General features: G+C 41.4%; 1 protein-coding gene across 5 annotated transcripts in view; it reads left to right on the forward strand.

Annotated features, from left to right (window-relative positions):
• Positions 1-23,114, forward strand: part of FILIP1 (filamin A interacting protein 1) — a 214,813-nt gene that overhangs the window by 187,363 nt on the left and 4,336 nt on the right. For all 5 annotated transcript variants that reach the window (XM_069726536.1, XM_069726538.1, XM_069726534.1 and 2 more), the window contains one exon: positions 9,737-12,551. In XM_069726536.1, coding sequence (XP_069582637.1) covers positions 9,737-12,551 — 2,815 coding nt within the window. The remainder of the gene's footprint in view (positions 1-9,736; positions 12,552-23,114) is intronic.

Below are 23,114 nucleotides of genomic sequence, written 5' to 3' on the forward strand. Positions count from 1 at the left end.
AGGATTAGGGATTGCGGTCAACAGAGTTCCCACGTCTCAGAGCTCGTTCTTGTTTTTTGGGTTATTGCCCAAGGTAAACTTTTTATCTCCGGTCACAGCTGTGGGCTCACAATGTTATCTGACAATGTGACAACCACAGATCTCTAACTGGTGGTATTAATGTTACACATACTTCCTGGTGAAGTCAGGTTTCGGGGTCTGTGCCTGAACATTAGGTGTCCGGTACGGATCCTGAACTCTACTGTTCGTGTTTGCCCATCTCCACTTAAAACCACCACTTCTTACCACTCAGCTGACACATTTCCTGCTGTGGCTTAAAAAGTATGATCAAGATAATGGCCAATAGCTGTTACAAAGATGAAACAATACAGGAACGTTCCATTTGAAGAATTCTGAAAGTTTAGTCCTGTTTATTGGTCCGCTAAACAGGTGATCGATCAACAGATGAAAGAGTTTTTTGGTGACTGGATTATTTTTGGCAAGTCATTTAAATCAGAATTAAGGTAATCTGTCAGCAGTTTTTTCTGTGTAATCTAAAGGAGATATGCAGCGCCCCAGAGACCTGGTCGTTGCAGGAGTAGCGGTACGTCTGATGGCACTAAGGAGTTCTCCTGACCAGGTATCACCAGAACACATTACACTTCACACTCCGGCCACTAGGGGGAGAAAAAGGCTTTATTTATTGGGCCACTCCTCACACTGGTAAAACTAAGGGCTGGGGAGGAAGTTAGTGAGAAGCTGACTGGGTTGGATTCAGGCAACATCCCGTGGCAGGGGGTGTTGCAGGGAGAAGGCACAGGGGGGTCCCTGTCAGGCGTGGGAAACTGGCAGGTGCCTAGCGAACAGAACAGAACGTAACGGGAACCGCGCCTGCACACCCTGCGGCGGTATCCTAAGAAAGAGACACGAAGGGAAGGATACTGTGGAACCGTGTAAACGAGATCAAGCACAAAGGAGAGCCAGTAAGAGTCGTGCCGAGAGAGAGAGGCAACATCTTACAGAGGCGCGTAGTCGGTGGCCGGAACACCGTAGGAGTATCTGACTTCAGGCCTTACTTCAAACTCCGCTGGACAGTTAATCATAGGTTGGCTGTCTACCTTACTACACCTACGAAGACATAGGGGGTAAGATTGGGAGAGGGGCGTCTCTAGGGTCCCGGAAGACCTCCAAGCCTTCCCGTCATACGGGTGGCGTCCTAGCCATAACATACCTGGGGGACGTTAGAAACTAGTAACATCTGGAACCAAAGAACGAGAGAGAGAGAGAGCTGTAGAGAACGAACGAACGAGAACAGCAGTTGTGAGGACTATTCCGAATGCTCAGCAGGGTAGGACTACAACACACAGGCGCTAGTGGTAGGCAACGATTTCCATCTGCGAAGGAAACTCTGGATGTGCCCATCGGACCGGCCGGTCTCTGAGAGCCCTGTTAAACGTACTCTGGATTGAGGATCCTGAAGCCTTCAGTAAAGAGGTAAAGAGATTGCAACCTTGTGTCCTCATTATTGACTGCGCTTTACACCATCGCCATCCACCTACACCACTGGGAAGCCCTGGGGACATACTTCACCTGTGGGAAGGTATACCATCTGGCTGCCATTCCATCACCCCAGAGGACCCCACAGCAGCGTCGGTCACCCTGACCGAACACCACAGGTGGCGTCACGAACCCCTGACAGACTGCTTTACTACTTTCATTGGACGCCCCTTAGCAGGGTCGCGGACCGGGTCTAGCCACCGTGACAGCCTCCGAACCGAACCAGAGAGGCCCGGTACCGAAACGCGTGGCCCTGTGTCTGGGGGCGATCCAGATAGGGGGTAAAACATCGATTTCAGAAATGTGACACTTTTTTTTGGCTTTGTGCTGCTTATAATTAAGGCTTTATCACCAGATGATTATCACTACAGCTTACAAATTTCTGGACCTACCAGACCCCCTCCTCTGATAAGCAGTTTAGTGTCAATAGTACACAGAACGCTGTAGTGTAGTGGGGCAGCTTTATGAGCTCTGCTACATCTAAGGCTACGTTCACATTAGCGTTGTGCGGGGCAGCGTCGGCGACGCAACGCACAACGCATGCAAAAATGCATGCACACCGCAACTTTTTGTGAGGCATGCGTTCATTTTTGCATGATTTTTGGCGCAGAAAAAACTGCATCATGCAGTGTCCTCTGCGCCCTGACAGTTGCGCCAAAATGACGCATGCCTCACAAAACGCAAGACAACGCATGTCCATGCGCCCATGTTAAATATAGGGGCGCATGACGCATGTGTCGCCGCGGCTGCGCCCGACGCTGCCCCGCACAACGCTAATGTGAACGTAGCCTAAGAATTCTGATTGTGTCACAACTGCTGCACCCAGATATGTAGGTGATACCTCCTTGGAATCAGGGTCTCTTATCCTACATTATACAGCTCCCACATGAGGTAGCAAAAACATGGTGACAGATTCCACGTCAGCCCCATGTAAACAGAGGATGTGATGCTGACTACATCTATGTTGCATGAAGACAAAATGATTGGGTTAACAAATGTTCTGTAATGATACAGATACAGTTAGGTCCATATATATTTGGACAGAGACAACATTTTTCTAATTTTGGTTATAGACATTACCACAATTAATTTTAAACAAAACATATTCAGATGCAGTTGAAGTTCAGACTTTCAGCTTTCATTTGAGGGTATCCACATTAAAATTGGATGAATGGTTTAGGAGTTTCAGCTCCTTAACATGTGCCACCCTGTTTTTAAAGGGACCAAAAGTAACTGGACAGATTTAATAATTTTAAATAAAATGTTCATTTTTAGTACTTGGTTGAAAACCCTTTGGTGGCAATGACTGCCTGAAGTGTTGAACTCATGGACATCACCAGACGCTGTGTTTCCTCCTTTTTGATGCTCTGCCAGGCCTTCACTGCTGTGGTTTTCAGTTGCTGTTTGTTTGTGGGCCTTTCTGTCTGAAGTTTAGTCTTTAACAAATGAAATGCATGCTCAATTGGGTTGAGATCAGGTGACTGACTTGGCCATTCAAGAATATTCACTTCTTTGCTTTAATAATCCCCTGGGTTGCTTTGGCTTTATGTTTTGGGTCATTGTCCATCTGTAGTATGAAACAATGACCAATCAGTTTTGCTGCATTTGGCTAGATCTGAGCACACAGTATGTCTCTGAATACCTCAGAATTCCTTTGGCTGCTTCTGTCCTGTGTCACATCATCAATAAACACTAGTGACCCAGTGCCACTGGCAGCCATGCATGCCCAAGCCATCACACTGCCTCTGCCATGTTTTACAGATGATGTGGTATGCTTTGGATCATGAGCTGTACAACGCCTTCGCCATACTTTTCTCTTTCCATCATTCTGGTAGAGGTTGCTTTTGGTTTCATTTGTCCAAACAATATTCTTCCAGAACTGTGCTGGCTTTTTTAGATGTTTTTTAGCAAAGCCCAGTCTAGCCTTTTTATTCTTGATGCTTATGAGTGGCTTGCACCGTGCAGTGAACCCTCTGTATTTACTTTCATGCAGTCTTCTCTTTATGGTAGATTTGGATATTGATACGCCTAACTCCTGGAGAGTGTTGTTCTCTTGGTTGGCTGTTGTTAAGGGGTTTCTCTTCACCATGGAGATTATTCTGCGATCATCCACCACTGTTGTCCTCCATGGGCGCCCAGGTCTTTTTGCATAGATGAGTTTACCAGTGCTTTCTTTCTTTCTCAGGATGTACCAAACTGTAGATTTTGCCACTCCAAATCTTGTGGCAATTTCTCAGCTGTTTTTTTTCTGTTTTCGCAGCTTAACGAAAGCTTGTTTCACCTGCATGGAGAGCTCCTTTGACTACATGTTTACTTCACAGCAAAACCTTCCAAATGCAAGCACCACACCTCAAATCAACTCTAGGCCTTTTATCTGCTTAATTGAGAATGACATAACGAAGGGATTGCCCACACCTGTCCATGAAATAGCCTTGTAGTTAATTGTCCAATTACTTTTGGTCCCAATAAAAACAGGGTGGGACATGTTAAGGAGCTGAAACTCCTAAACCCTTCATCCAATTTAAATCTGGATACCCTCAAATGAAAGCTGAAAGTCTCAACTTCAACTGCATCTGAATTGTTTTGTTTAAAATTCATTGTGGTAATGTCTATAACCAGAATTAGAAAAATGTTGTCTCTGTCCAAATATATATGGACCTAACTGTATGCCAGCCACCTGTATATAGTCGATCAGCATTATTTTCTTGCTGAAAGTGGTCCCTTTAAATGGGCCTTAAATTTTCTAAATGTTAACTTAAAAATATACAAACTCTGAGTAATAGCAGATTTTTTTTTTTACGTTTCTCTTTAGGAAAATATGTACGGTAAGTGCAGGATCCATAAGAAACCATCAGTTCTACCATTGGAAACACAGGTAGATGTTGAACCACAGAGAACTTAGAGAAGAATGCTTTCAAAAATAGAAGCGTTAATAGATTGTTTGTAGAATTTAAGAAAATTCAAAGTGAATGAACAAAAGAAAAATCTAAATCCAATCCTTGTTTTTTTTTTACCACCTTTTGCATTCAAAACTGCATCAATGTATAAACAAGGAGTTCTGGAAGTGATGATACGGCCACCACAAAACTCTGATTGCAACATCTTTGGGTCTCCCTCAGATTACATGAACACATAAAAAGATTTGTGTAAGTTTAGATCTGTGGTTAGTTCTCCAAGATGTTTGGAATAACTTTCCTGCTGAGTTCCTTCAAAAACTATCTCCAAGTAACTAGAAGAACTGATGCCGTTTTGAAGGTAAGGAGTGGGAATATATCAATAAATTGATTTAATTTAGATTTCTCTTTGGTTCATTCACTTTGCATTCTATTAATTAATAAAAATAAAACTATTAACACTTCTAGTTTTGAAAACATTATTACATTGCAGAATTTGTTTCACACAACTTTTGTACAGTGCAATATGTATGCCAATTTTCTAGTCCAGTTATCCTAATTTTATTACATTCACTATAGAATGTTACAATGACACCAAATATTACAATTATGTATGATAGTGCTGTGATGGTAACATTTTGTAGTGAATGTAAAGCAATGAATTTCATCTGACACATAAAAATTGGCAGCCTGTAATGTATTGTATTTGGTAAAAACACACAAATACATATTATTATTATTGTTATTATTATTATAGCACCATGGCGCTTTACATGTGAGGAGGGGTATACATAATAAAAACAAGTACAATAATCTTGAACAATACAAGTCACAACTGGTACAGAAGGATGGAGGACCCTGCCCGTGAGGGCTCACAATCTACAAGGGATGGGTGATAATACAGTAGGTAAGGATAGAGCTGGTCATGCAGCGGTTTGGTCGATCGGTGGTTACTGCAGGTTGTAGGCTTGCCGGAAGAGGTGGGTCTTCAGGTTCTTTTTGAAATATTCATATTTCATCTGTGTGTCTGCAGTTTGTGTGATGTATTTCTGTATTATACTTCCACTACAAAAAAAGAATTGTACTCCAGATGGTATAAAGCATCTATGGATAAAGCAGTCTCTCCACTGTTTACTACACCTGTTTAGAGATTGTCTTTAAGAGACGTTGTCCACTAATTCGACAGCTTCTTGTCATATCCCTCGCTTGGCCCCGATAAAGCTCTTATACTCACCTCCCATGCTGGCATTGTTCTCGCGGTGTCGGAACTCCTCCCGAGCCTCCGATGCTGTTGTTGTGACACGTGACACCGGCGCTCAATCAGCGCTGGCGTCACTGTTTCCGCCTCCTGTCGAACTGAGCATGAAGAAGTCCAAGATCAGCTGCAGCCTGGATATCCTCTTCAGGTTCGATTCGTCCGAAGGCGGTGACAGTGACACCATCGCTGATTGGGCGCTGGGGTCACGTGTCACAACGCAGCGCAAGAGCCCTGGTGAGAGAGAGTGCCGACATCGCAGGAACAGAACCATCACAAGAGGCGGGTATAAGCTTTATTGTTTTATGAAGGGGACATACATTTTGATCAAGAAGGAGTTGTCCTAGTAGTGGACAGCCCCTTTAACTACTTCTAGCCATCTAATGTAAAATAAAATAATAGGCAACTCTGTTATACATAAAGTTGTACGCCCAAATTAAAGGAACACTTGGGCCCTGATTAAATATCGATGTTAATGAAGGAAGTGCTAAATAAGATGCACCAAATTTATTAAGAGACTTCTGCATCTTTCAACTGCTGTGCGCCACTGCCGGAAGTGTAGACTGCCAAGAACCAGTGTACGTTTGTTGTCATTTTCACCACTTTTGTGGTGCACTTGGTCAAGCCCCATCCCACCTGAGCTTTACACATTTTTTAAAAACAATTTCGAGTACACTTTTTATATAAGTTTGTTGGGCATAAAGTATGTGATGTTTCACGCTAGTATTCAGTCTAAACTTGTTCATGAATTGTGTCCAAAAATGTAGCAATTTTATTGGAGATGGTAATTACTTGGTCTGTGTTAGATTACAAAGAAAACGAAAAGTAGCCAATATCTTAGCCTGCCCGATTTAGAATACCAGCGTGTCACATACATGGTGATGTTTCTAGGCATCGGTGGAAAACACGATAACAAACCATATACTTTAGAACTGTAAGAATCCGCAAGGTCTTCGAATGAGCATTCTTGGGTTTATTTAAAGTGACATTTGCCATTTCTGGTTGGGATCCAAACTTCTCTTAAAAGAAAACTGGATGTATTTCAGAACTGTCAAGTCTTCTACTCTCTGGTGGGATTAGCTATAAATAACGTCATGTGGTATTTCATCTAAGGCTTCCGAGAAAAGACAGTGCCTTGAAGCGACTTAACTGTGTGATGCCTCAGATTCTGATATGGAGTCTAGTAAAAACTGTTACGAAGTCAAGACAGAATATAGTTATTATAAAATATCCTTCTCTACGTAGATCTGTAGTTACTCCACCTTCCTGGATATGTAACATCTTACAATAATATTTTGCCACGTCTGTCAAATCGTAGCGTTACTTGCACTATTTACTTGAGGCTGCCTTTTTACATATGGGGATTTTCTTCATGGGTAATGAACTAGTTAATTGTCCCTGGCTGGCAGACCACCAAAACTCTGAAGTGATTGCTTTCTTACTGCTTTTAGTCAATCTTCTTCCAGAACTGCTCCCTCTACATCATCTGAATGGAACCTGCAGTTTGTTTTGGCATTAACCCTTCCTCTGCAGGAGGGGGCTTTTGCATGTGGAGGCTTCAGCAGGGTTGAGCTCTAACCTCCCATTGGCTGTATGTGTGATGGAGGTGACGGATGCCTCCCTTGCTGCAGCTTGGGTGCCTTGCAGGAAGATAGCCCTCTTTGTGAAGTCTAGGGGGGAAACAAAGAATTGATGCTAGTCGTTGTCTTACCGCACAATCGTCTCTACAGTATGTATTATGTGTTACGTTTTCCTAGTATTGAAACACAACATGCGGATTACATGGACATGAAGTATGTGCGGGTTATTAGCCGCGCATCATTACACAAATCAGACACAATACTGACTTCTATTGTCACTTTCTCCACCCCCACTTTCCAGACAGCAATAAGCCCCCACTAGGATTTGTATGACAAATCCCTGCCCTAACATGACACAGTTTAAACCTATGAATGGTGTTTTCCATGCCATCAGCAAAAGTCTTCAATCTACCATCTTCAATTTTATTATACTAGTATATTGGAATATTTATAGTAATCATATACATCAGTAACATATTATAACACAAACTGGTATATAATAGCTATGTGGAAAAAATCTATATATAAAGAAGATATAATACTTGTATACCTTAGTATTGCACTATGTCATAAATGCAGTACAGCACAGAAGTTATAGTCCGCCTACACTTACACTGACTTACATACTACAAGATGCTAGAACGCATTTCTCTTTGCAGAGTTGACTTGTTTCACCATGGCTGACATTATTTGTTATTTTTCATGTGTTGTAGGGAAGTTTGTGTTTTCCTTGTGTTTGGGCTTTTTTTGGTGCTCCACCCCTCACAATGAGTGGAGTGGATGTGCACAATAATGAAGCATGTAAGGAGGGATGACATCACCAGTGGTCCCAGCTTTCATGCACAGCAGTCACCTTTTATTATCCTCATGACATGTTTGGAATGTGTTGGCAAATTCCCTAGAGAAGCGAAGCCAGAGAAAGTCTTGTTAAGGTTTCCGAGGAGAATAGCCAGGTCTGGTAAACTATCTGCAAAGGTAAGGAGAGTCCAGAAATGGTTCACTTTAAGACATGCTGCTCGTGAACAAGAGTGAGCTCTTTTGTCCACCGAGTCCTTTCTAGCTGTTTGGCAGTGTGATCACATAAAGACCTTCTGGACGCCGTGAGGATGGTGGAGACGTTGGGATGAAGGGGGATGAACCAAATCGAATTGTAGATTACACTGTAGCCTAGACGGGTGAAGCTAGTGCATAATTGTCATGGGTAGCTATAATGCCAAGGGGTTAATAATTAATCTTTATGTATTGTTGGCATTGGTGATTTGACTAACTCATTGTGGATGTATGCTTATGAATTGTTACATTGCATTACCGTTAATTTATTTGGAGGTGGAAAAGGCATTTAGAGCCCCATATGAAGGGATTCATACAAGATGCTTTAACTCAATGAGACACATTTACTAACCCTGTCAATTTATAGACAGTGCAAACAGTCTGGAAATATGCCAAATTTATCCCAGTGGTTCATGCTGGATGATGTCTTTACACATTTGTCTAGTTATATACCGCCTTTCAGCTTCTTTTGAGACTGGCTTTTTTTTCTCCACCAATATTTTAGTGCATCTTATACCTGGCCTTTTCGCAAGAAGCCTCTGCAACACAAAAAAAGTATAAACAATAAATGTGGCACACGACACGGCCACCAGAACTTGGCCTCAATTTGAGGCAGGATTCTAGTATATCTTGACTGGTAAATCTGCTCCACATTTTTTTTTACACTGACTGGGGTCATGTTTGCCCTGGTGTAATGGTTCCTGTATCAACAAGATCATAATGGATCTTTTTACCTGGGTCAGTAAACTGTTTTTTTACTAGTCAGAACAGCGTACCAGATGTGAAACACAAAGTGTAATATTTTGCTACAACATTCATTGTAGTATGAGATATCTAATGAAAATCTGCAGCCCACCTGATTAGGAATTGTGCTTTGAGAGTGAATCTCAATTCTGGCTCATATAGAAGGGGTAAAGCATGGGCCCACCACCAGTCCTAAGGTCATTTGTCTTAATATTGATTTGGGACGAGTGGTGGTTTCAGTGTTCAGACTTACTGAACTCCAAAAACTTTTATCTCATATACGTCTATCATGTAAAACTCCCCAGAATTGAGTGAAGCTGAATAAACCTTTGTGATATTACCTAATTTTATTATTGTTTTATTTTTAATAATGCTTCTTGTAAAAAAAATATGGTATCAAACATGTTTTAACTTCTACAAAGTTTGAATGCAAAAATTTAATAGCATTAAGCAATATTGTTTTAGGGGAAAATAAGGATTTTGTTAATTAGTATTCATTGTTAAAACCTCAGTCTTACGACTCAACTTCAACACTGAAATACTAACACATAGCATTCTAATGACAATTGCCTGCATACAGTGGCCACATAATACCAACATGTGGCACTTGAATATTTCTATTTAAAATGGTGAAAAATATATATTTTTTGTAAACAAACATTTTTGGGGTTTTACAGGTTAAAGAAGTTATTGGAACAGGAGAAAGCTTATCAAGTGCGGAAAGACAAAGAATATAACAAGCGATTGAATAAAGTTAGAGATGAACTAGTGAAGCTTAAGTCATTTGCACTGATGCTTGTAGATGAGAGACAACTGCATATTGAACAACTTGGGCAACAAAGTCAGAAGATACAAGACCTCACTCAAGAACTCCAAGAAGTAGATTCAAAAATCAAATCAGTTTGTGCCAAAGCCAATGAGGACAGCCAAAAGGTTGTTAAACTGGAATTGGATATTGAACACAAAACATTAAAATATTCTCAAGAGCATGAGGAGATGACTGCAAAACTTGCTACTCAAGAATCTAATAACCGTCAGCTACGACTTAAGTTGGTGGGTCTTAATCGTAAAATTGAAGAATTGGAAGATGTAAATAGAAACCTTCAAAAAGCTGATGATGAGTTGAAAGAACTAAGAGAAAAAATTGCCAAAGGAGAATGTGGGAACTCAAGCTTAATGGCAGAAGTGGAAAATTTAAGAAAGCGAGTTTTAGAAATGGAAGGGAAAGATGAAGAAATAACAAAGACAGAATCTCAATGTAGAGAACTGCAAAATAAACTCCATGAGGAAGAACATCACAGTAAGGAACTGAAGTTGGAGGTAGAGAAACTGCAAAAAAGAATGTCAGAATTAGAAAAATTAGAGGAAGCCTTTATGAAAAGCAAGTCAGAATGCTCTCAGCTTTATGTCAAGTTGGATAAAGAAAAAGCCCAAACGAGGGATTTAATTAAGGAGGTAGAACTGGTTAAAGCTCGAATTAAAGAACTAGAGTCAGTTGAAGGAAAACTTGAAAAGACTGAGCATAGTTTGAAAGATGACTTAACAAAGTTAAAAAGTTTCACTGTTATGCTTGTTGATGAAAGAAAAATCATAATGGAAAAAATAAAATTAGAAGAAGGAAAGGTGAATGATCTAAACAAGTGTTTAAAGATCGAGCAAGGTAAAGTTATGGAAGTTACAGAAAAACTTATAGATGAAAGCAAAAATCTTTTGAAATTGAAGTCAGAGATGGAAGAAAAATTTTACAACTTGACAAAAGAAAGAGATGAGTCAATAAACAAGCTAAAAAGTGAGGAAGAGAAAAATTGTGAATTAAGCTGTAGAGTAAACCTGCTGATGAAAACAGTAGAAAGCATGGAGGCAACGGAAAGAGAAGCAGCGCGAAGTAGAGCTAAAAGAAGTTTTGAATCTGTACATCAGGAAGACAACAGGACAAAAGAGTTAATTTTGGAAATAGAGAGACTCAGGAATCGACTACAGCAACTTGAAGTGGTAGAAGGAGACTTGATGAAGACAGAAGATGAATATGATCAATTGGAAAGGAAATATAGAACTGAGCAAGACAGAGCAAATTTCTTGTCTCTTCAGCTTGAGGAGCTGAAAAGTCAGATAGCAAAAAATAAAGCTATTGAGAAAGGAGAAGCTGTTAGTCAAGAGGCTGAACTTCGAAATCGAATAAGAGTAGAGGAGGCTAAAAACAGAGACTTGAGAGCAGAAGTTCAAGCATTAAAAGAGAAGATTCATGATATGATGAACAAGGAAGATCAACTTTCACAACTACAGGTTGACTATTCCGTTCTTCAAAAAAGGTTCATAGAGGAAGAAAGTAAAAATAAAAATATGGGGCAAGATGTGCTGAATTTGACAAAAGAGCTAGAGCTTTCAAAACGATACAGTCGAGCTATAAGACCAAGCATGAATGGAAGAAGAATGGTAGATGTCCCTGTAACATCTACAGCAGTCCAGACAGATGCAATAAGTAATGAGATGGTTGAGGAAGAGACCCCAGCTGTGTTTATCAGAAAATCTTTCCAAGAGGAAAACCATATTATGAGCAATTTACGACAGGTTGGACTTAAAAAACCTACAGAGAGGTCAGCTGTTTTGGAAACGTATACACCTGCCTCTAATGAAATAAATATAAGAAAATCATGGATTCCCTGGATGAAAAAAAGGGAAAATGGCTCTCCTGGGACCACAGTCACTCCAGAAAGAGCAGTTCGTCCAAGTCCCAGCCCAGGACGCCCTAATGAAGTGTTCCTTTCCCCAAAACAGGGTCAACCTTTACATATAAGAGTAACACCAGACCATGAAAACAGCACAGCTACTTTAGAAATAACAAGTCCACCTGCAGAGGACTTCTTTTCAAGCACAACAGTAATACCAACCTTAGGGACTCAGAAACCACGGATTACAATTATTCCTTCTCCAGGTGTCACGACACAGAAAGGAAAAGGTTTAGACAGCCCTGTATCACCAGAAAGGTCTATGTCTCCTGTTACAATAACAACTTTTTCAAGGGAAAAAAATTCAGAAACTGGCAGAAGCAACTTTGGAGAAAGGCCTACCTCCCCAATCCAGATAGTTACTGTATCAACATCTGCTGCCCCTCCAGAGATATCTGTGTCACCTGATGCACAAGAAATGACAATGGGACGTGCTGTGTTTAAAGTTACTCCTGAAAAACAAACTGTGCCAACACCAATAAGAAAATTCAATTCCAATGCAAATATAATTACAACAGAAGATAACAAAATCCATATTCATTTAGGTTCTCAATTTAAGAGAAACCCTGGGAGCTCCTCAGAAGGTACACCAGTCATAACTGTTAGACCTTTAAATGTTGGTGCAGAAAATAAGGAAGTATCGACTGGTACCGTACTTAGATCTCCAAAGACTAATATATCAACGAGACCTGCAACAAATAAAGTGACCAGCTCAATAACCATAACTCCTTCTTCTACATCCTCTACACGTGCAACACAATCAGTGGTAAGTACACAAGTAAACTCAATTACATTTATTATTAGACTCATAGAATATCTATCACCTGTAGAAAACCATGCTCTTGCTGCCTTCTGCCTCCTCTGTGGTTATTGTGCAAATACCTAATATGCCCAGAAACTGGACAGATTTTCATGCTCTGTAACTTTCTACTCACTCCTTATGAGTGGGTGGTCCCTTTATATGCTTTCTACCAGTCATATTGGTGCTGGCACTTCCTTTCCTTCGCTTCCAAGCAAGCACTGCATCTGTCACTATCCAGTAGTTTGCCTGCCTGTTTACCCGACAATGCAATAAATCAGTTGGTGCTCTGCAAGCTCAGTGGTGCATGTGGATAAGTAGGCGACTCTCCACACAGTACAGCATAACATTCTGGGACTCGCATTACTTTGTTCAATTTTTTTAAATTGGATCAGGAATATCTGTTTCAGCACCGCAAATATAAGTGTAAACCGCTTTCGTAGTTGAAAAAGGCTTGGAGCAAGCTGAAGAACATCCCAATGCTGAAGTTTACACTTGTATTTGCTATGCTGAAACTTAGACATGGTAGTTTGCGAAAATACGAAAGTATTGAAGAACACTTGAGTGCTGGGATTTTCTGCTATACTCGCTTTAAGGAAGCACTCACCTGAACTTATTTGACTAATTCTGTGTATATTTGTATGTAGGGTAGTTTGTGTGTATGTTAATATACTCACCTACCGCTGCCTCCTCCGGTGTCCAGCACCGTTCAGCTCCTCTTCACAGTGACTTAACCACTCTTCAGACCAGCCGGATCATTCTCTTCTCTATATGTGACCCAGAAGTCTATTTTACAATGTAAGCTTATGGAGCTTCATTCTGAGGTAAAAGCCACTTCCAGGTCACATAGAGTGCAGTGTGGTCTGGAGAATCAGAACCAGTGAGAAGAGGAGCAGAACAGCACTGGATACTGAAGACCGTGGTAAGTGAGTATATTCACACACGCATACTACACTACATACACATATACACAAGTTTAGTGAAAAAAAGTTCATGAGTGGGCTTCTTTAACTGACAGACAGGAGAGCAGGAGTAAAGAGACAAATACCTGCCCCAACTTCCTGTATTTCATCTCTGAGTGTCTGCTGCCTGAGATGGATTACACCTGACAACAGGCAATCGGTAACAGGTTAGAAAGGAGAAAGACAGCAAGTGTAACTTTGGGGTGATTTATTAGAGGTAAGATACCGTAATAGGATTTTTTTCATTTTAAAGGGGTTGCCTGGTCCAAATCGATGTATACAGTCACTTTTTGTGACTGGTGACTTAAGAATCCCCCTAGTGCACACACTATGTGCTGCGGGGATCCGCCAGTTTCTGAGTCGATACTGGAGGGTATATATGTGTTGTACATACCAGGGCCAGGGCTCGTCTAGTGGGCGTGGCCTCGCTCCATACACTTGCATACACACTGGATTGGCTCTGTCCCGGAGTAAGTATAACACATACATATCCTGCAGTCCTGGTTCAGAAACCTGTCAATCCCCGCAGCACACAATGCTTGTGCTGGGAGGATTCATAAGTCTACAGCTACACAAAGTGACTGCAGACATCCTGTTGGCCTGGACAACCCCTTTAACTCATTCCCACCATAGACAGTTTTCACATTTGCATTTTCATTTTTTCCTCCCCTTGTTCCAAGAGCCATATTTTTTTTATTTTTCCATCCATATAGCAGTAGGAGGGCTTGTTTTTTGTGGGTCGACCTGTACCTTTGAATGACACCATTCATTTTACCTCACTGTGTACTGGTAAACAGGAGAACGTTTTTTTTATAGAGAGAACAGACAACTTTATTAACAACATTTTGGGATATATTTTAATTGCTTATTTAATTTTTTTGCAGCATTGCTGCGACCACAAAACCGCAATTTTCTCTTTTTATTTTGTTTGTGTTTGCAGCGTTTACCAATTGGGTTAATTAATTTTATATTTTGATATATCAGACTTATATGGAGTCAGTGATATCAAGTATGTGTATTTTTATTTTTTTATGTTTTCAAACTTCTTACTGTATTTATTAGTCCCCGTAGGGGACTTGAACCTGCGATTGTTTGATTGTCTAGCACATGCACAGCATTTTCTCAACCATATTCATTAGGTAGAGATCAGTCTGTACAACCCTCCTCCCTCTATCACTGTCTATACATGCTTTCAGTCTGCAAGCATCTCATTATTTGTGTTATGGCTTCCTTGGTATGAAGGGTTCCGTCACTATTACTGAGCACTGTCATTTTGCCAACGATTCCTGTTTCTTAAAGGAGTTGTCCAGTGCAAAATGATAACTCTGCAGTCACTCTGTGTGACTGCAGATTTATCAATCCCCCCCAGCGCACGCACTGTGCGCAGCTGGGATTCTTTGGTTTCTGGCAATATGAAGGAACATAAACCAGCTCACCCGTGATTCAGCAACCAAACCTCGGGAGCACGGACCCGCTGTGTCCAGGCGTGCAAGATCCAGAAAAAGAAAGAAATGTCCAGCTTCACCGAGTCCGTAAAAAAGCTTTTTCTTTATTAACAAACTTTGAACATGGAGGATACAGACTTCAGCACAACCATATGGGCAAGAATCTCAACGCGTTTCTGGAGACTAGGCACCATGGTCATGATTAAGGGAGCCTAGTCTCCAGAAACGCGTTGAGATTCTTGCCCATATGGTTGTGCTGAAGTCTGTATCCTCCATGTTCAAAGTTTGTTAATAAAGAAAAAGCTTTTTTACGGACTCGGTGAAGCTGGACATTTCTTTCTTTTTCTGTTTCTGGCAATATGCATAGTCCTGGCCAGAACCCGACTAGTGGGCACGGCCTCGCTCCATATAAGTGTATGGAGCGAGGCTGCGCCCACGAGTCGGGTGCTGGCCGTGAGTATGCATATTGCAAAGAGTGACTGCAGACTTATTAATTTGGACCAGACAACCCCTTTAAGGGTCATAATTCCAAGAGCTCTAGCTCACACACATTCATACCACTTTTCAGGTCCCTTCAATGATTCCCATCTTCAGTACCTGACTACTGTCTTTCCATGGTTTGCGCTCACAGCCCTCATCCACACTGGTTCCCAACCAGCTTATTTGTTCCAGCAGCTCTCTGTAGACTTGAGGAGTTAGACACTAGAGATGATGATACACTTCAGTCATTACTGGTCAAAGAGCAGCCCGCACTAAACTCTTGCAGGCCTACTCCTTCACAGCACAACTCTATCAGTCCAGGACCATCTGCTAACACAGCAGCTATTCCAGCACACCAGGCCTCACTAAGCTAAACTTCCAATCCAAGCTGCGTTCAGCTCCAACATGCAACTTCTTCCCACAGCTCCTCACAGGCCTTTCCGTCATGTCTGACCACTGATCCAACATTACAATATCACTCGACAGTAATAAGCTGATCAGTAAGTAGGTGATTACCGGGCTGAATTCTATTTAAGAAGGGTTGTCTGTATGAGACAATCCCCTCAAATAGTTAATTATTAATGTCATATGAAAATATGCTGTACAACAATCCGAAGAGGTGCAGGACCGATAGAATGGAAATAGATTTTATAACCAACCCACTTCTAAAACTCAATGAACTATGTCCTTTTTTTATACAAAGTATGCTTTTTGTGTGTGGGCGTAATGAGAAGTGTATCGCTGCACCCAATCTACCGTCACCTTGTACATATCTGCCAATACGCTCCCAAAGGGATCTGAAATCCAGTAAAGCAATGTGACTATTAATATAATATAAAAACAAACGATAAAGCTGGAGAGACAAAAAGCACAAATAGGGCCTTATCTGATAGCGAAGTGGTATAAGATATTATAGATACGCTCACCTGATAGGCTTGTGACAGTCACAATACCTATAGAAGCATGTAAAGGTGAAAGCAGGTCAGACAGCCACAGTTCCCACGCTGTCAACAGACAGCGTGAGCGTGCAGCTTTGATCGGAGGTATAAGTTTACCTCCGGTTACTGGTGTCGGCTGATGGGACTACTGCTTCCATCAGCTGACTCCTGCTGCCGCTAATAACAGCGAGAGCAGGAGTGGCTGGCTTCAGAAAGGCTGGTTATCAAGAATAGAGGGGTCCCCACTCTGACTTTTTTAAATTATTTAAATAATTTTTTTTAAAATGGCGTGGTGTCCCCCCCCCCATTTTTTACAACTAGTTTTGCTAAAGCAGACAGATGAGGGCTGGTATTCTTAGGCTGGTAAGGGGCCATGGATATTTCCCCCCAAGCATAAAAATAGCAGTCCGCAGCTAATCTGGTGCTTTGCCCGGCTCTCCCCACTTGCCCTGTAGCGGTGGCAAGTGGGGTTCATATTTGTGGGGTTGATGTCACTTTAGTATTGTCAGGTGACATCAAGCCCACGGCTTAGTAATGGAGTGGGGTCTATAAGACACCTGTCCATTACTAGTCCTATAGTTATTGTGATGGACACCGTATCAGACTCACCACCAGAGTCTGCACGCGTGTCCAAAGATGTGCTGGGGAACCTGGGGACTCCTGCAGTGGAATATGGACACAGGAGAAAGTGTGCTGCAGGATAAACAGGACCTGCAATCACGTTACCACTGGGGGAGTGACTGGGGGCGGAGCTAGGTCCCAAACTCCTAGCAGGGATAGTGGGACCCAAAAGAGCCGGGAGAATAGTCAGTAAAGCCGCGGTCAGACCACATGGCAGCGTGGTAATAAGCGGGTAACATGAATAGAGTGGTAAGAAGCAAGCCAGGAGTCATAAGCCAGAGAGCGCAATGCAGTGTCAGAGGAACAGGCGAATGGGAAGTCAGGGACGTTAGCCGGGGTAGAACCATGTTAACACAGAACGTACAGAATCAGCTGACTAATATCAAATGGGAAACAGACCGGGTCATACACAGAGCAATCGTACAGAAGCAGGCAATATACACAGGTATACAAGGGTCAGCTACTCAGCCAGGAACGGACTTATCAATGACAACTAGCATAGCGCCAGTGTGGTTACTTATAGCCCTCCCCAAACCAAAGAGAGGCCACATAGGATTAACCCTAGAAGGACCGTAACAGAAACTCCAGGCAGATCATGACAGTTATATGGTTAATAAACACACAGCCAGAAGAAAGTCCTTTATTAGAAATAAAACAAAACATACTTTTCCATTTTTATTTAAAAATAACAAACACAGTTATACTCACCAAATGCCTATTCTATCAAAGCCCTCATCTTCTGTAATAAAACAAAAATAAAAAACAAAATCCCTCACCTGTCCGTCATTCTGTCCCACACCGTAATCCATGTCTGGGGGATAAACAGTTTTCAACCTGGACAGTGCCAAGATGCGACTGTCCAGGCTGAGGACCACTGAGGAATAAGCTGCTGAGAGCGCAGCATCAGTGACTAGCGGTGACATAATCGAGGTTCACCTTCATGTCTGATTGCAGTTTTGGAACCTTGGGCAGTGCGGACTTTGAACCACCATATTCCTCATTCATTGCAATGCATTAATATCATGTGACATAAATAAGAGAAAATAGTTTACAGCATGAGGAACGTGAAAATGGTTTATTTTAACAATATTATGGTTCCAGTCTGATTTTCTTCTGATCTGAAAGTGGTCATCTTTTCTTTCTATTGTGTATGGACAAATGGAGATGCCAACTCCTCTATCAATCACAAAAAAGTGTCCAAGCCAATAAATTTGGTATCGCTAAGTTCATAACAACCATATTAAAAAAAACTGTATCAATTTCCATCCCATATGTTGAATTCTGTAAAAAAAGACTAACTATGCCATAATTAACATTTTTTTAATCCGATCAAAATTGCCACCAAATAATGCTATACAAAAAAGTTTTGGTGAGCAAAGTGAACACCCAATAAATAATAATTAAAAAATATATTTTATTAAATAAACAAAATAACACATGATAATATATAATATATATTAAAACAAGTGCCCACAGTGTGAGGGACAATGAAATATTGACTAAAGCATACAGTGATGTTATTAAAGGCATATTGGAAGCTCATATAGTAACAAACTCAAAAGTTCCCATAAAAGTGCAAGTGCATGTAAACTGAATCACTTTAATGCCACTGTGGAAAATACTTATATAATTTAAGGGTTTCTAACCTTAGGATTTGTCCTTTCTGGGATTATTATACGGATATATATGTATATAGTAGGAAAAAAGGAACAGCACAACGCTTGTACTTATCTTCAGGTGCAGGGCCCCAGGCAACCAGTCCAACGATTGCACCAGATTCACAGAGATTCAAAAAAGAGGCAGCACTCCATTGTTAAAGTGAAAAAAAGTGGAAGGTTTTAATCAACCCACATAGCCGGGCGACGTTTCAGCTCCATCTGAGCCTTTTGAAAAAGGCTCAGATGGAGCTGAAACGTCGCCCGGCTATGTGGGTTGATTAAAACCTTCCACTTTTTTTCACTTTAACAATGGAGTGCTGCCTCTTTTTTGAATCTCTGTATATATGTATATACAGTGGGGCAAAAAAGTATTTAGTCAGTCAGCAATAGTGCAAGTTCCACCACTTAAAAAGATGAGAGGCGTCTGTAATTTACATCATAGGTAGACCTCAACTATGGGAGACAAACTGAGAAAAAAAAATCCAGAAAATCACATTGTCTGTTTTTTTAACATTTTTTTTGCATTTTATGGTGGAAAATAAGTATTTGGTCAGAAACAAACAATCAAGATTTCTGGCTCTCACAGACCTGTAACTTCTTCTTTAAGAGTCTCCTCTTTCCTCCACTCATTACCTGTAGTAATGGCACCTGTTTAAACTTGTTATCAGTATAAAAAGACACCTGTGCACACCCTCAAACAGTCTGACTCCAAACTCCACTATGGTGAAGACCAAAGAGCTGTCAAAGGACACCAGAAACAAAATTGTAGCCCTGCACCAGGCTGGGAAGACTGAATCTGCAATAGCCAACCAGCTTGGAGTGAAGAAATCAACAGTGGGAGCAATAATTAGAAAATGGAAGACATACAAGACCACTGATAATCTCCCTCGATCTGGGGCTCCACGCAAAATCCCACCCCGTGGGGTCAGAATGATCGCAAGAACGGTGAGCAAAAATCCCAGAACCACGCGGGGGGACCTAGTAAATGAACTGCAGAGAGCTGGGACCAATGTAACAAGGCCTACCATAAGTAACACACTACGCCACCATGGACTCAGATCCTGCAGTGCCAGACGTGTCCCACTGCTTAAGCCAGTACATGTCCGGGCCCGTCTGAAGTTTGCTAGAGAGCATTTGGATGATCCAGAGGAGTTTTGGGAGAATGTCCTATGGTCTGATGAAACCAAACTGGAACTGTTTGGTAGAAACACAACTTGTCGTGTTTGGAGGAAAAAGAATACTGAGTTGCATCCATCAAACACCATACCTACTGTAAAGCATGGTGGTGGAAACATCATGCTTTGGGGCTGTTTCTCTGCAAAGGGGCCAGGACGACTGATCCGGGTACATGAAAGAATGAATGGGGCCATGTATCGTGAGATTTTGAGTGCAAACCTCCTTCCATCAGCAAGGGCATTGAAGATGAAACGTGGCTGGGTCTTTCAACATGACAATGATCCAAAGCACACCGCCAGGGCAACGAAGGAGTGGCTTCGTAAGAAGCATTTCAAGGTCCTGGAGTGGCCTAGCCAGTCTCCGGATCTCAACCCTATAGAAAACCTTTGGAGGGAGTTGAAAGTCCGTGTTGCCAAGCAAAAAGCCAAAAACATCACTGCTCTAGAGGAGATCTGCATGGAGGAATGGGCCAACATACCAACAACAGTGTGTGGCAACCTTGTGAAGACTTACAGAAAACGTTTGACCTCTGTCATTGCCAACAAAGGATATATTACAAAGTATTGAGATGAAATTTTGTGTCTGACCAAATACTTATTTTCCACCATAATATGCAAATAAAATGTTAAAAAAACAGACAATGTGATTTTCTGGATTTTTTTTCTCAGTTTGTCTCCCATAGTTGAGGTCTACCTATGATGTAAATTACAGCCGCCTCTCATCTTTTTAAGTGGTGAAACTTGCACTATTGCTGACTGGCTAAATACTTTTTTGCCCCACTGTATATATATATATATATATATACACAGTACAGATCAAAAATTTGGACACACCTCATTTTAAGATTTTTCTGTGTTTTCATGACTATGAAAATTGTACATTCACACTGAAGGCATCAAAACTATGATTTAATACATGAGGAATTATATACTTAACAAAAAAGTGTGAAACAACTGAAATTATGTTGTATATTCTAGGTTCTTCAAAGTAGCCACCTTTTGCTTTGATGACTGCTTTGCACACTCTTGGCATTCTCCTGATGAGCTTCAAGAGGTAGTCACTGGGATTGGTTTTCACTTCACAGGTGTGACCTGTCAGGTTTAATAAGTGGGATTTCTTGCCTTATATATGGAGTTGGGACAATCAGTTGTGTTGTGCAGCAGTCTGGTGGATACGCAGCTGATAGTCCTATTGAATAGACTGTTAGAATTTTTATTATGCCAAGAAAAAAGCAGCTAAGTAAAGAAAAACGAGTGGCCATCATTACTTTAAGAAATAAAGGTCAGTCAGTCCGAAAAATTGGGCAAACTTTGAAAGTGTCCCCAAGTGCAGTGGCAAAAAACATCAAGCGCTACAAAGAAACTGGCTCACATGAGGTCCGCCCCAGGAAAGGAAGACCAAGAGTCACCTCTGCTTCTGAGGATAAGTTTATCCGAATCACTAGCCTCAGAAATTGCAGGTTAACAGCAGCTAAGATTAGAGACCAGGTCAATGCCACACAGAGTTCGAGCAGCAGACACATCTCTACAACAACTGTCAAGAGGAGACTTTGTGCAGCAGGCCTTCATGGTAAAGTAGCTGCTAGGAAACCACTGCTAAGGTCAGGCAACAAGCAGAAGAGACTTGTTTGGGCTAAAGAACACAAGGAATGGACATTAGACCAGTGGAAGTCTGTGTTTTGGTCTGATGAGTCCAAATTTAAGATCTTTGGTTCCGACCACCGTGTCTTTGAGCAACGCAGAAAAGGTGAACGGATGAACTCTACATGCCTGGTTCCCACCGTGAAGCATGGAGGAGGTGAGATGGTGTGGGGGTGCTTTGCTGGTGACACTGTTGGGGATTTATTCAAAATTGAAGGCATACTGAACCAGCATGGCTACCACAGCATCTTGCAGCGGCATGCTATTCCATCCGGTTTGCGTTTAGTTGGACCATCATTTATTTTTCAACCGGACAATGACCCCAAACACACCTCCAGGCTGTGTAAGGGCTATTTGACCAAGAAGGAGAGTGATGGGGTGCTACGCCAGATGACCTGCCCTTCACAGTCACCAGACCTGAACCCAATCGAGATGGTTTGGGGTGAGCTGGACCGCAGAGTGAAGGCAAAAGGGCCAACAAGTGCTAAGCATCAAGATTGTTGGAAGACCATTCCCGGTGACTAGCTCTTGAAGCTCATCAAGAGAATGCCAAGAGTGTGCAAAGCAGTCATCAAAGCAAAAGGTGGCTACTTTGAAGAACCTAGAATATAAGACATAATTTCAGTTGCTTCACACTTTTTTGTTAAGTATATAATTCCACATGTGTTAATTCATAGTTTTGATGCCTTCAGTGTGAATGTATAATAATCCTATAAAGAACAAATCCTAAGGTTAGAAACCCTTAAATAGCATGTATTTCAAAAGTGCAAGTGCCTATGGGCTAAGCAGTCCCTAGTATTCAATACCAGTCAATGGTTAATAAAGTGTTGATGCATTGGAAGAATGAATAGCCTAATTGCTATATGGGAAAATCATTACATTGGATAAAAGAGCTTCACAGGTGCACACTGTAGCCAGGCCAGTCACACATCCCTCCGCCCCGACACGCGTTTTTAGTGAACTTCCTCAAGGGGCTTTTCCACCTACTCATTCATTCCCATGCATTTTGCAGCGCTATTGAGACAGCGACGTGCATCACTATGGAATGCCATTCCATAGCGACACATGTCACAGTCTCTGTGCACATCGCGGAATATACCGTAAGTTCACAGCCTATGGCAATCAATTCTGTTGAAGGCCTGATTTTTAAGAAGGAAATGTTAACAATAGGATTGCCAATAAATTTTGTTCCATTCACTGCAACCTTTGAGTGCCAAGTTTCTCATTTGCCCTAATTACGGGTTGGAACCCCACTTGGGCACCTCATCTCTCTACCAGGAGTGCTGTATATCTCTCTAGCATGTAATCTACGAAGTTGAGCTAGAGTTTGAAATTGTAAGCTGCAAAAAGTATAGATCCCGTTTGCATTTGTTTGTGTTTGGATTGTAAATGGCCTATGAATGAAACTCGTTAAATAAAACAATTAAATGTGGAATGTCACAGCTGGCCTTTGGAGATCCTATATCACATTTTATTAAGTAAATTAGTAATTTGCTATTGACATATTGAATAAATTAAGTTTTTATACATACTTTAAAGAATTATTGGTGTAGTTTTGTTTAATTTTCTATGTCACTATCATTGATGGTTGCTGTTTTCGCTCAGCCACT

The sequence above is a fragment of the Ranitomeya imitator genome, chromosome 5, assembly GCF_032444005.1.
Source record: "Ranitomeya imitator isolate aRanImi1 chromosome 5, aRanImi1.pri, whole genome shotgun sequence".
Lineage (NCBI taxonomy): Eukaryota > Metazoa > Chordata > Amphibia > Anura > Dendrobatidae > Ranitomeya > Ranitomeya imitator.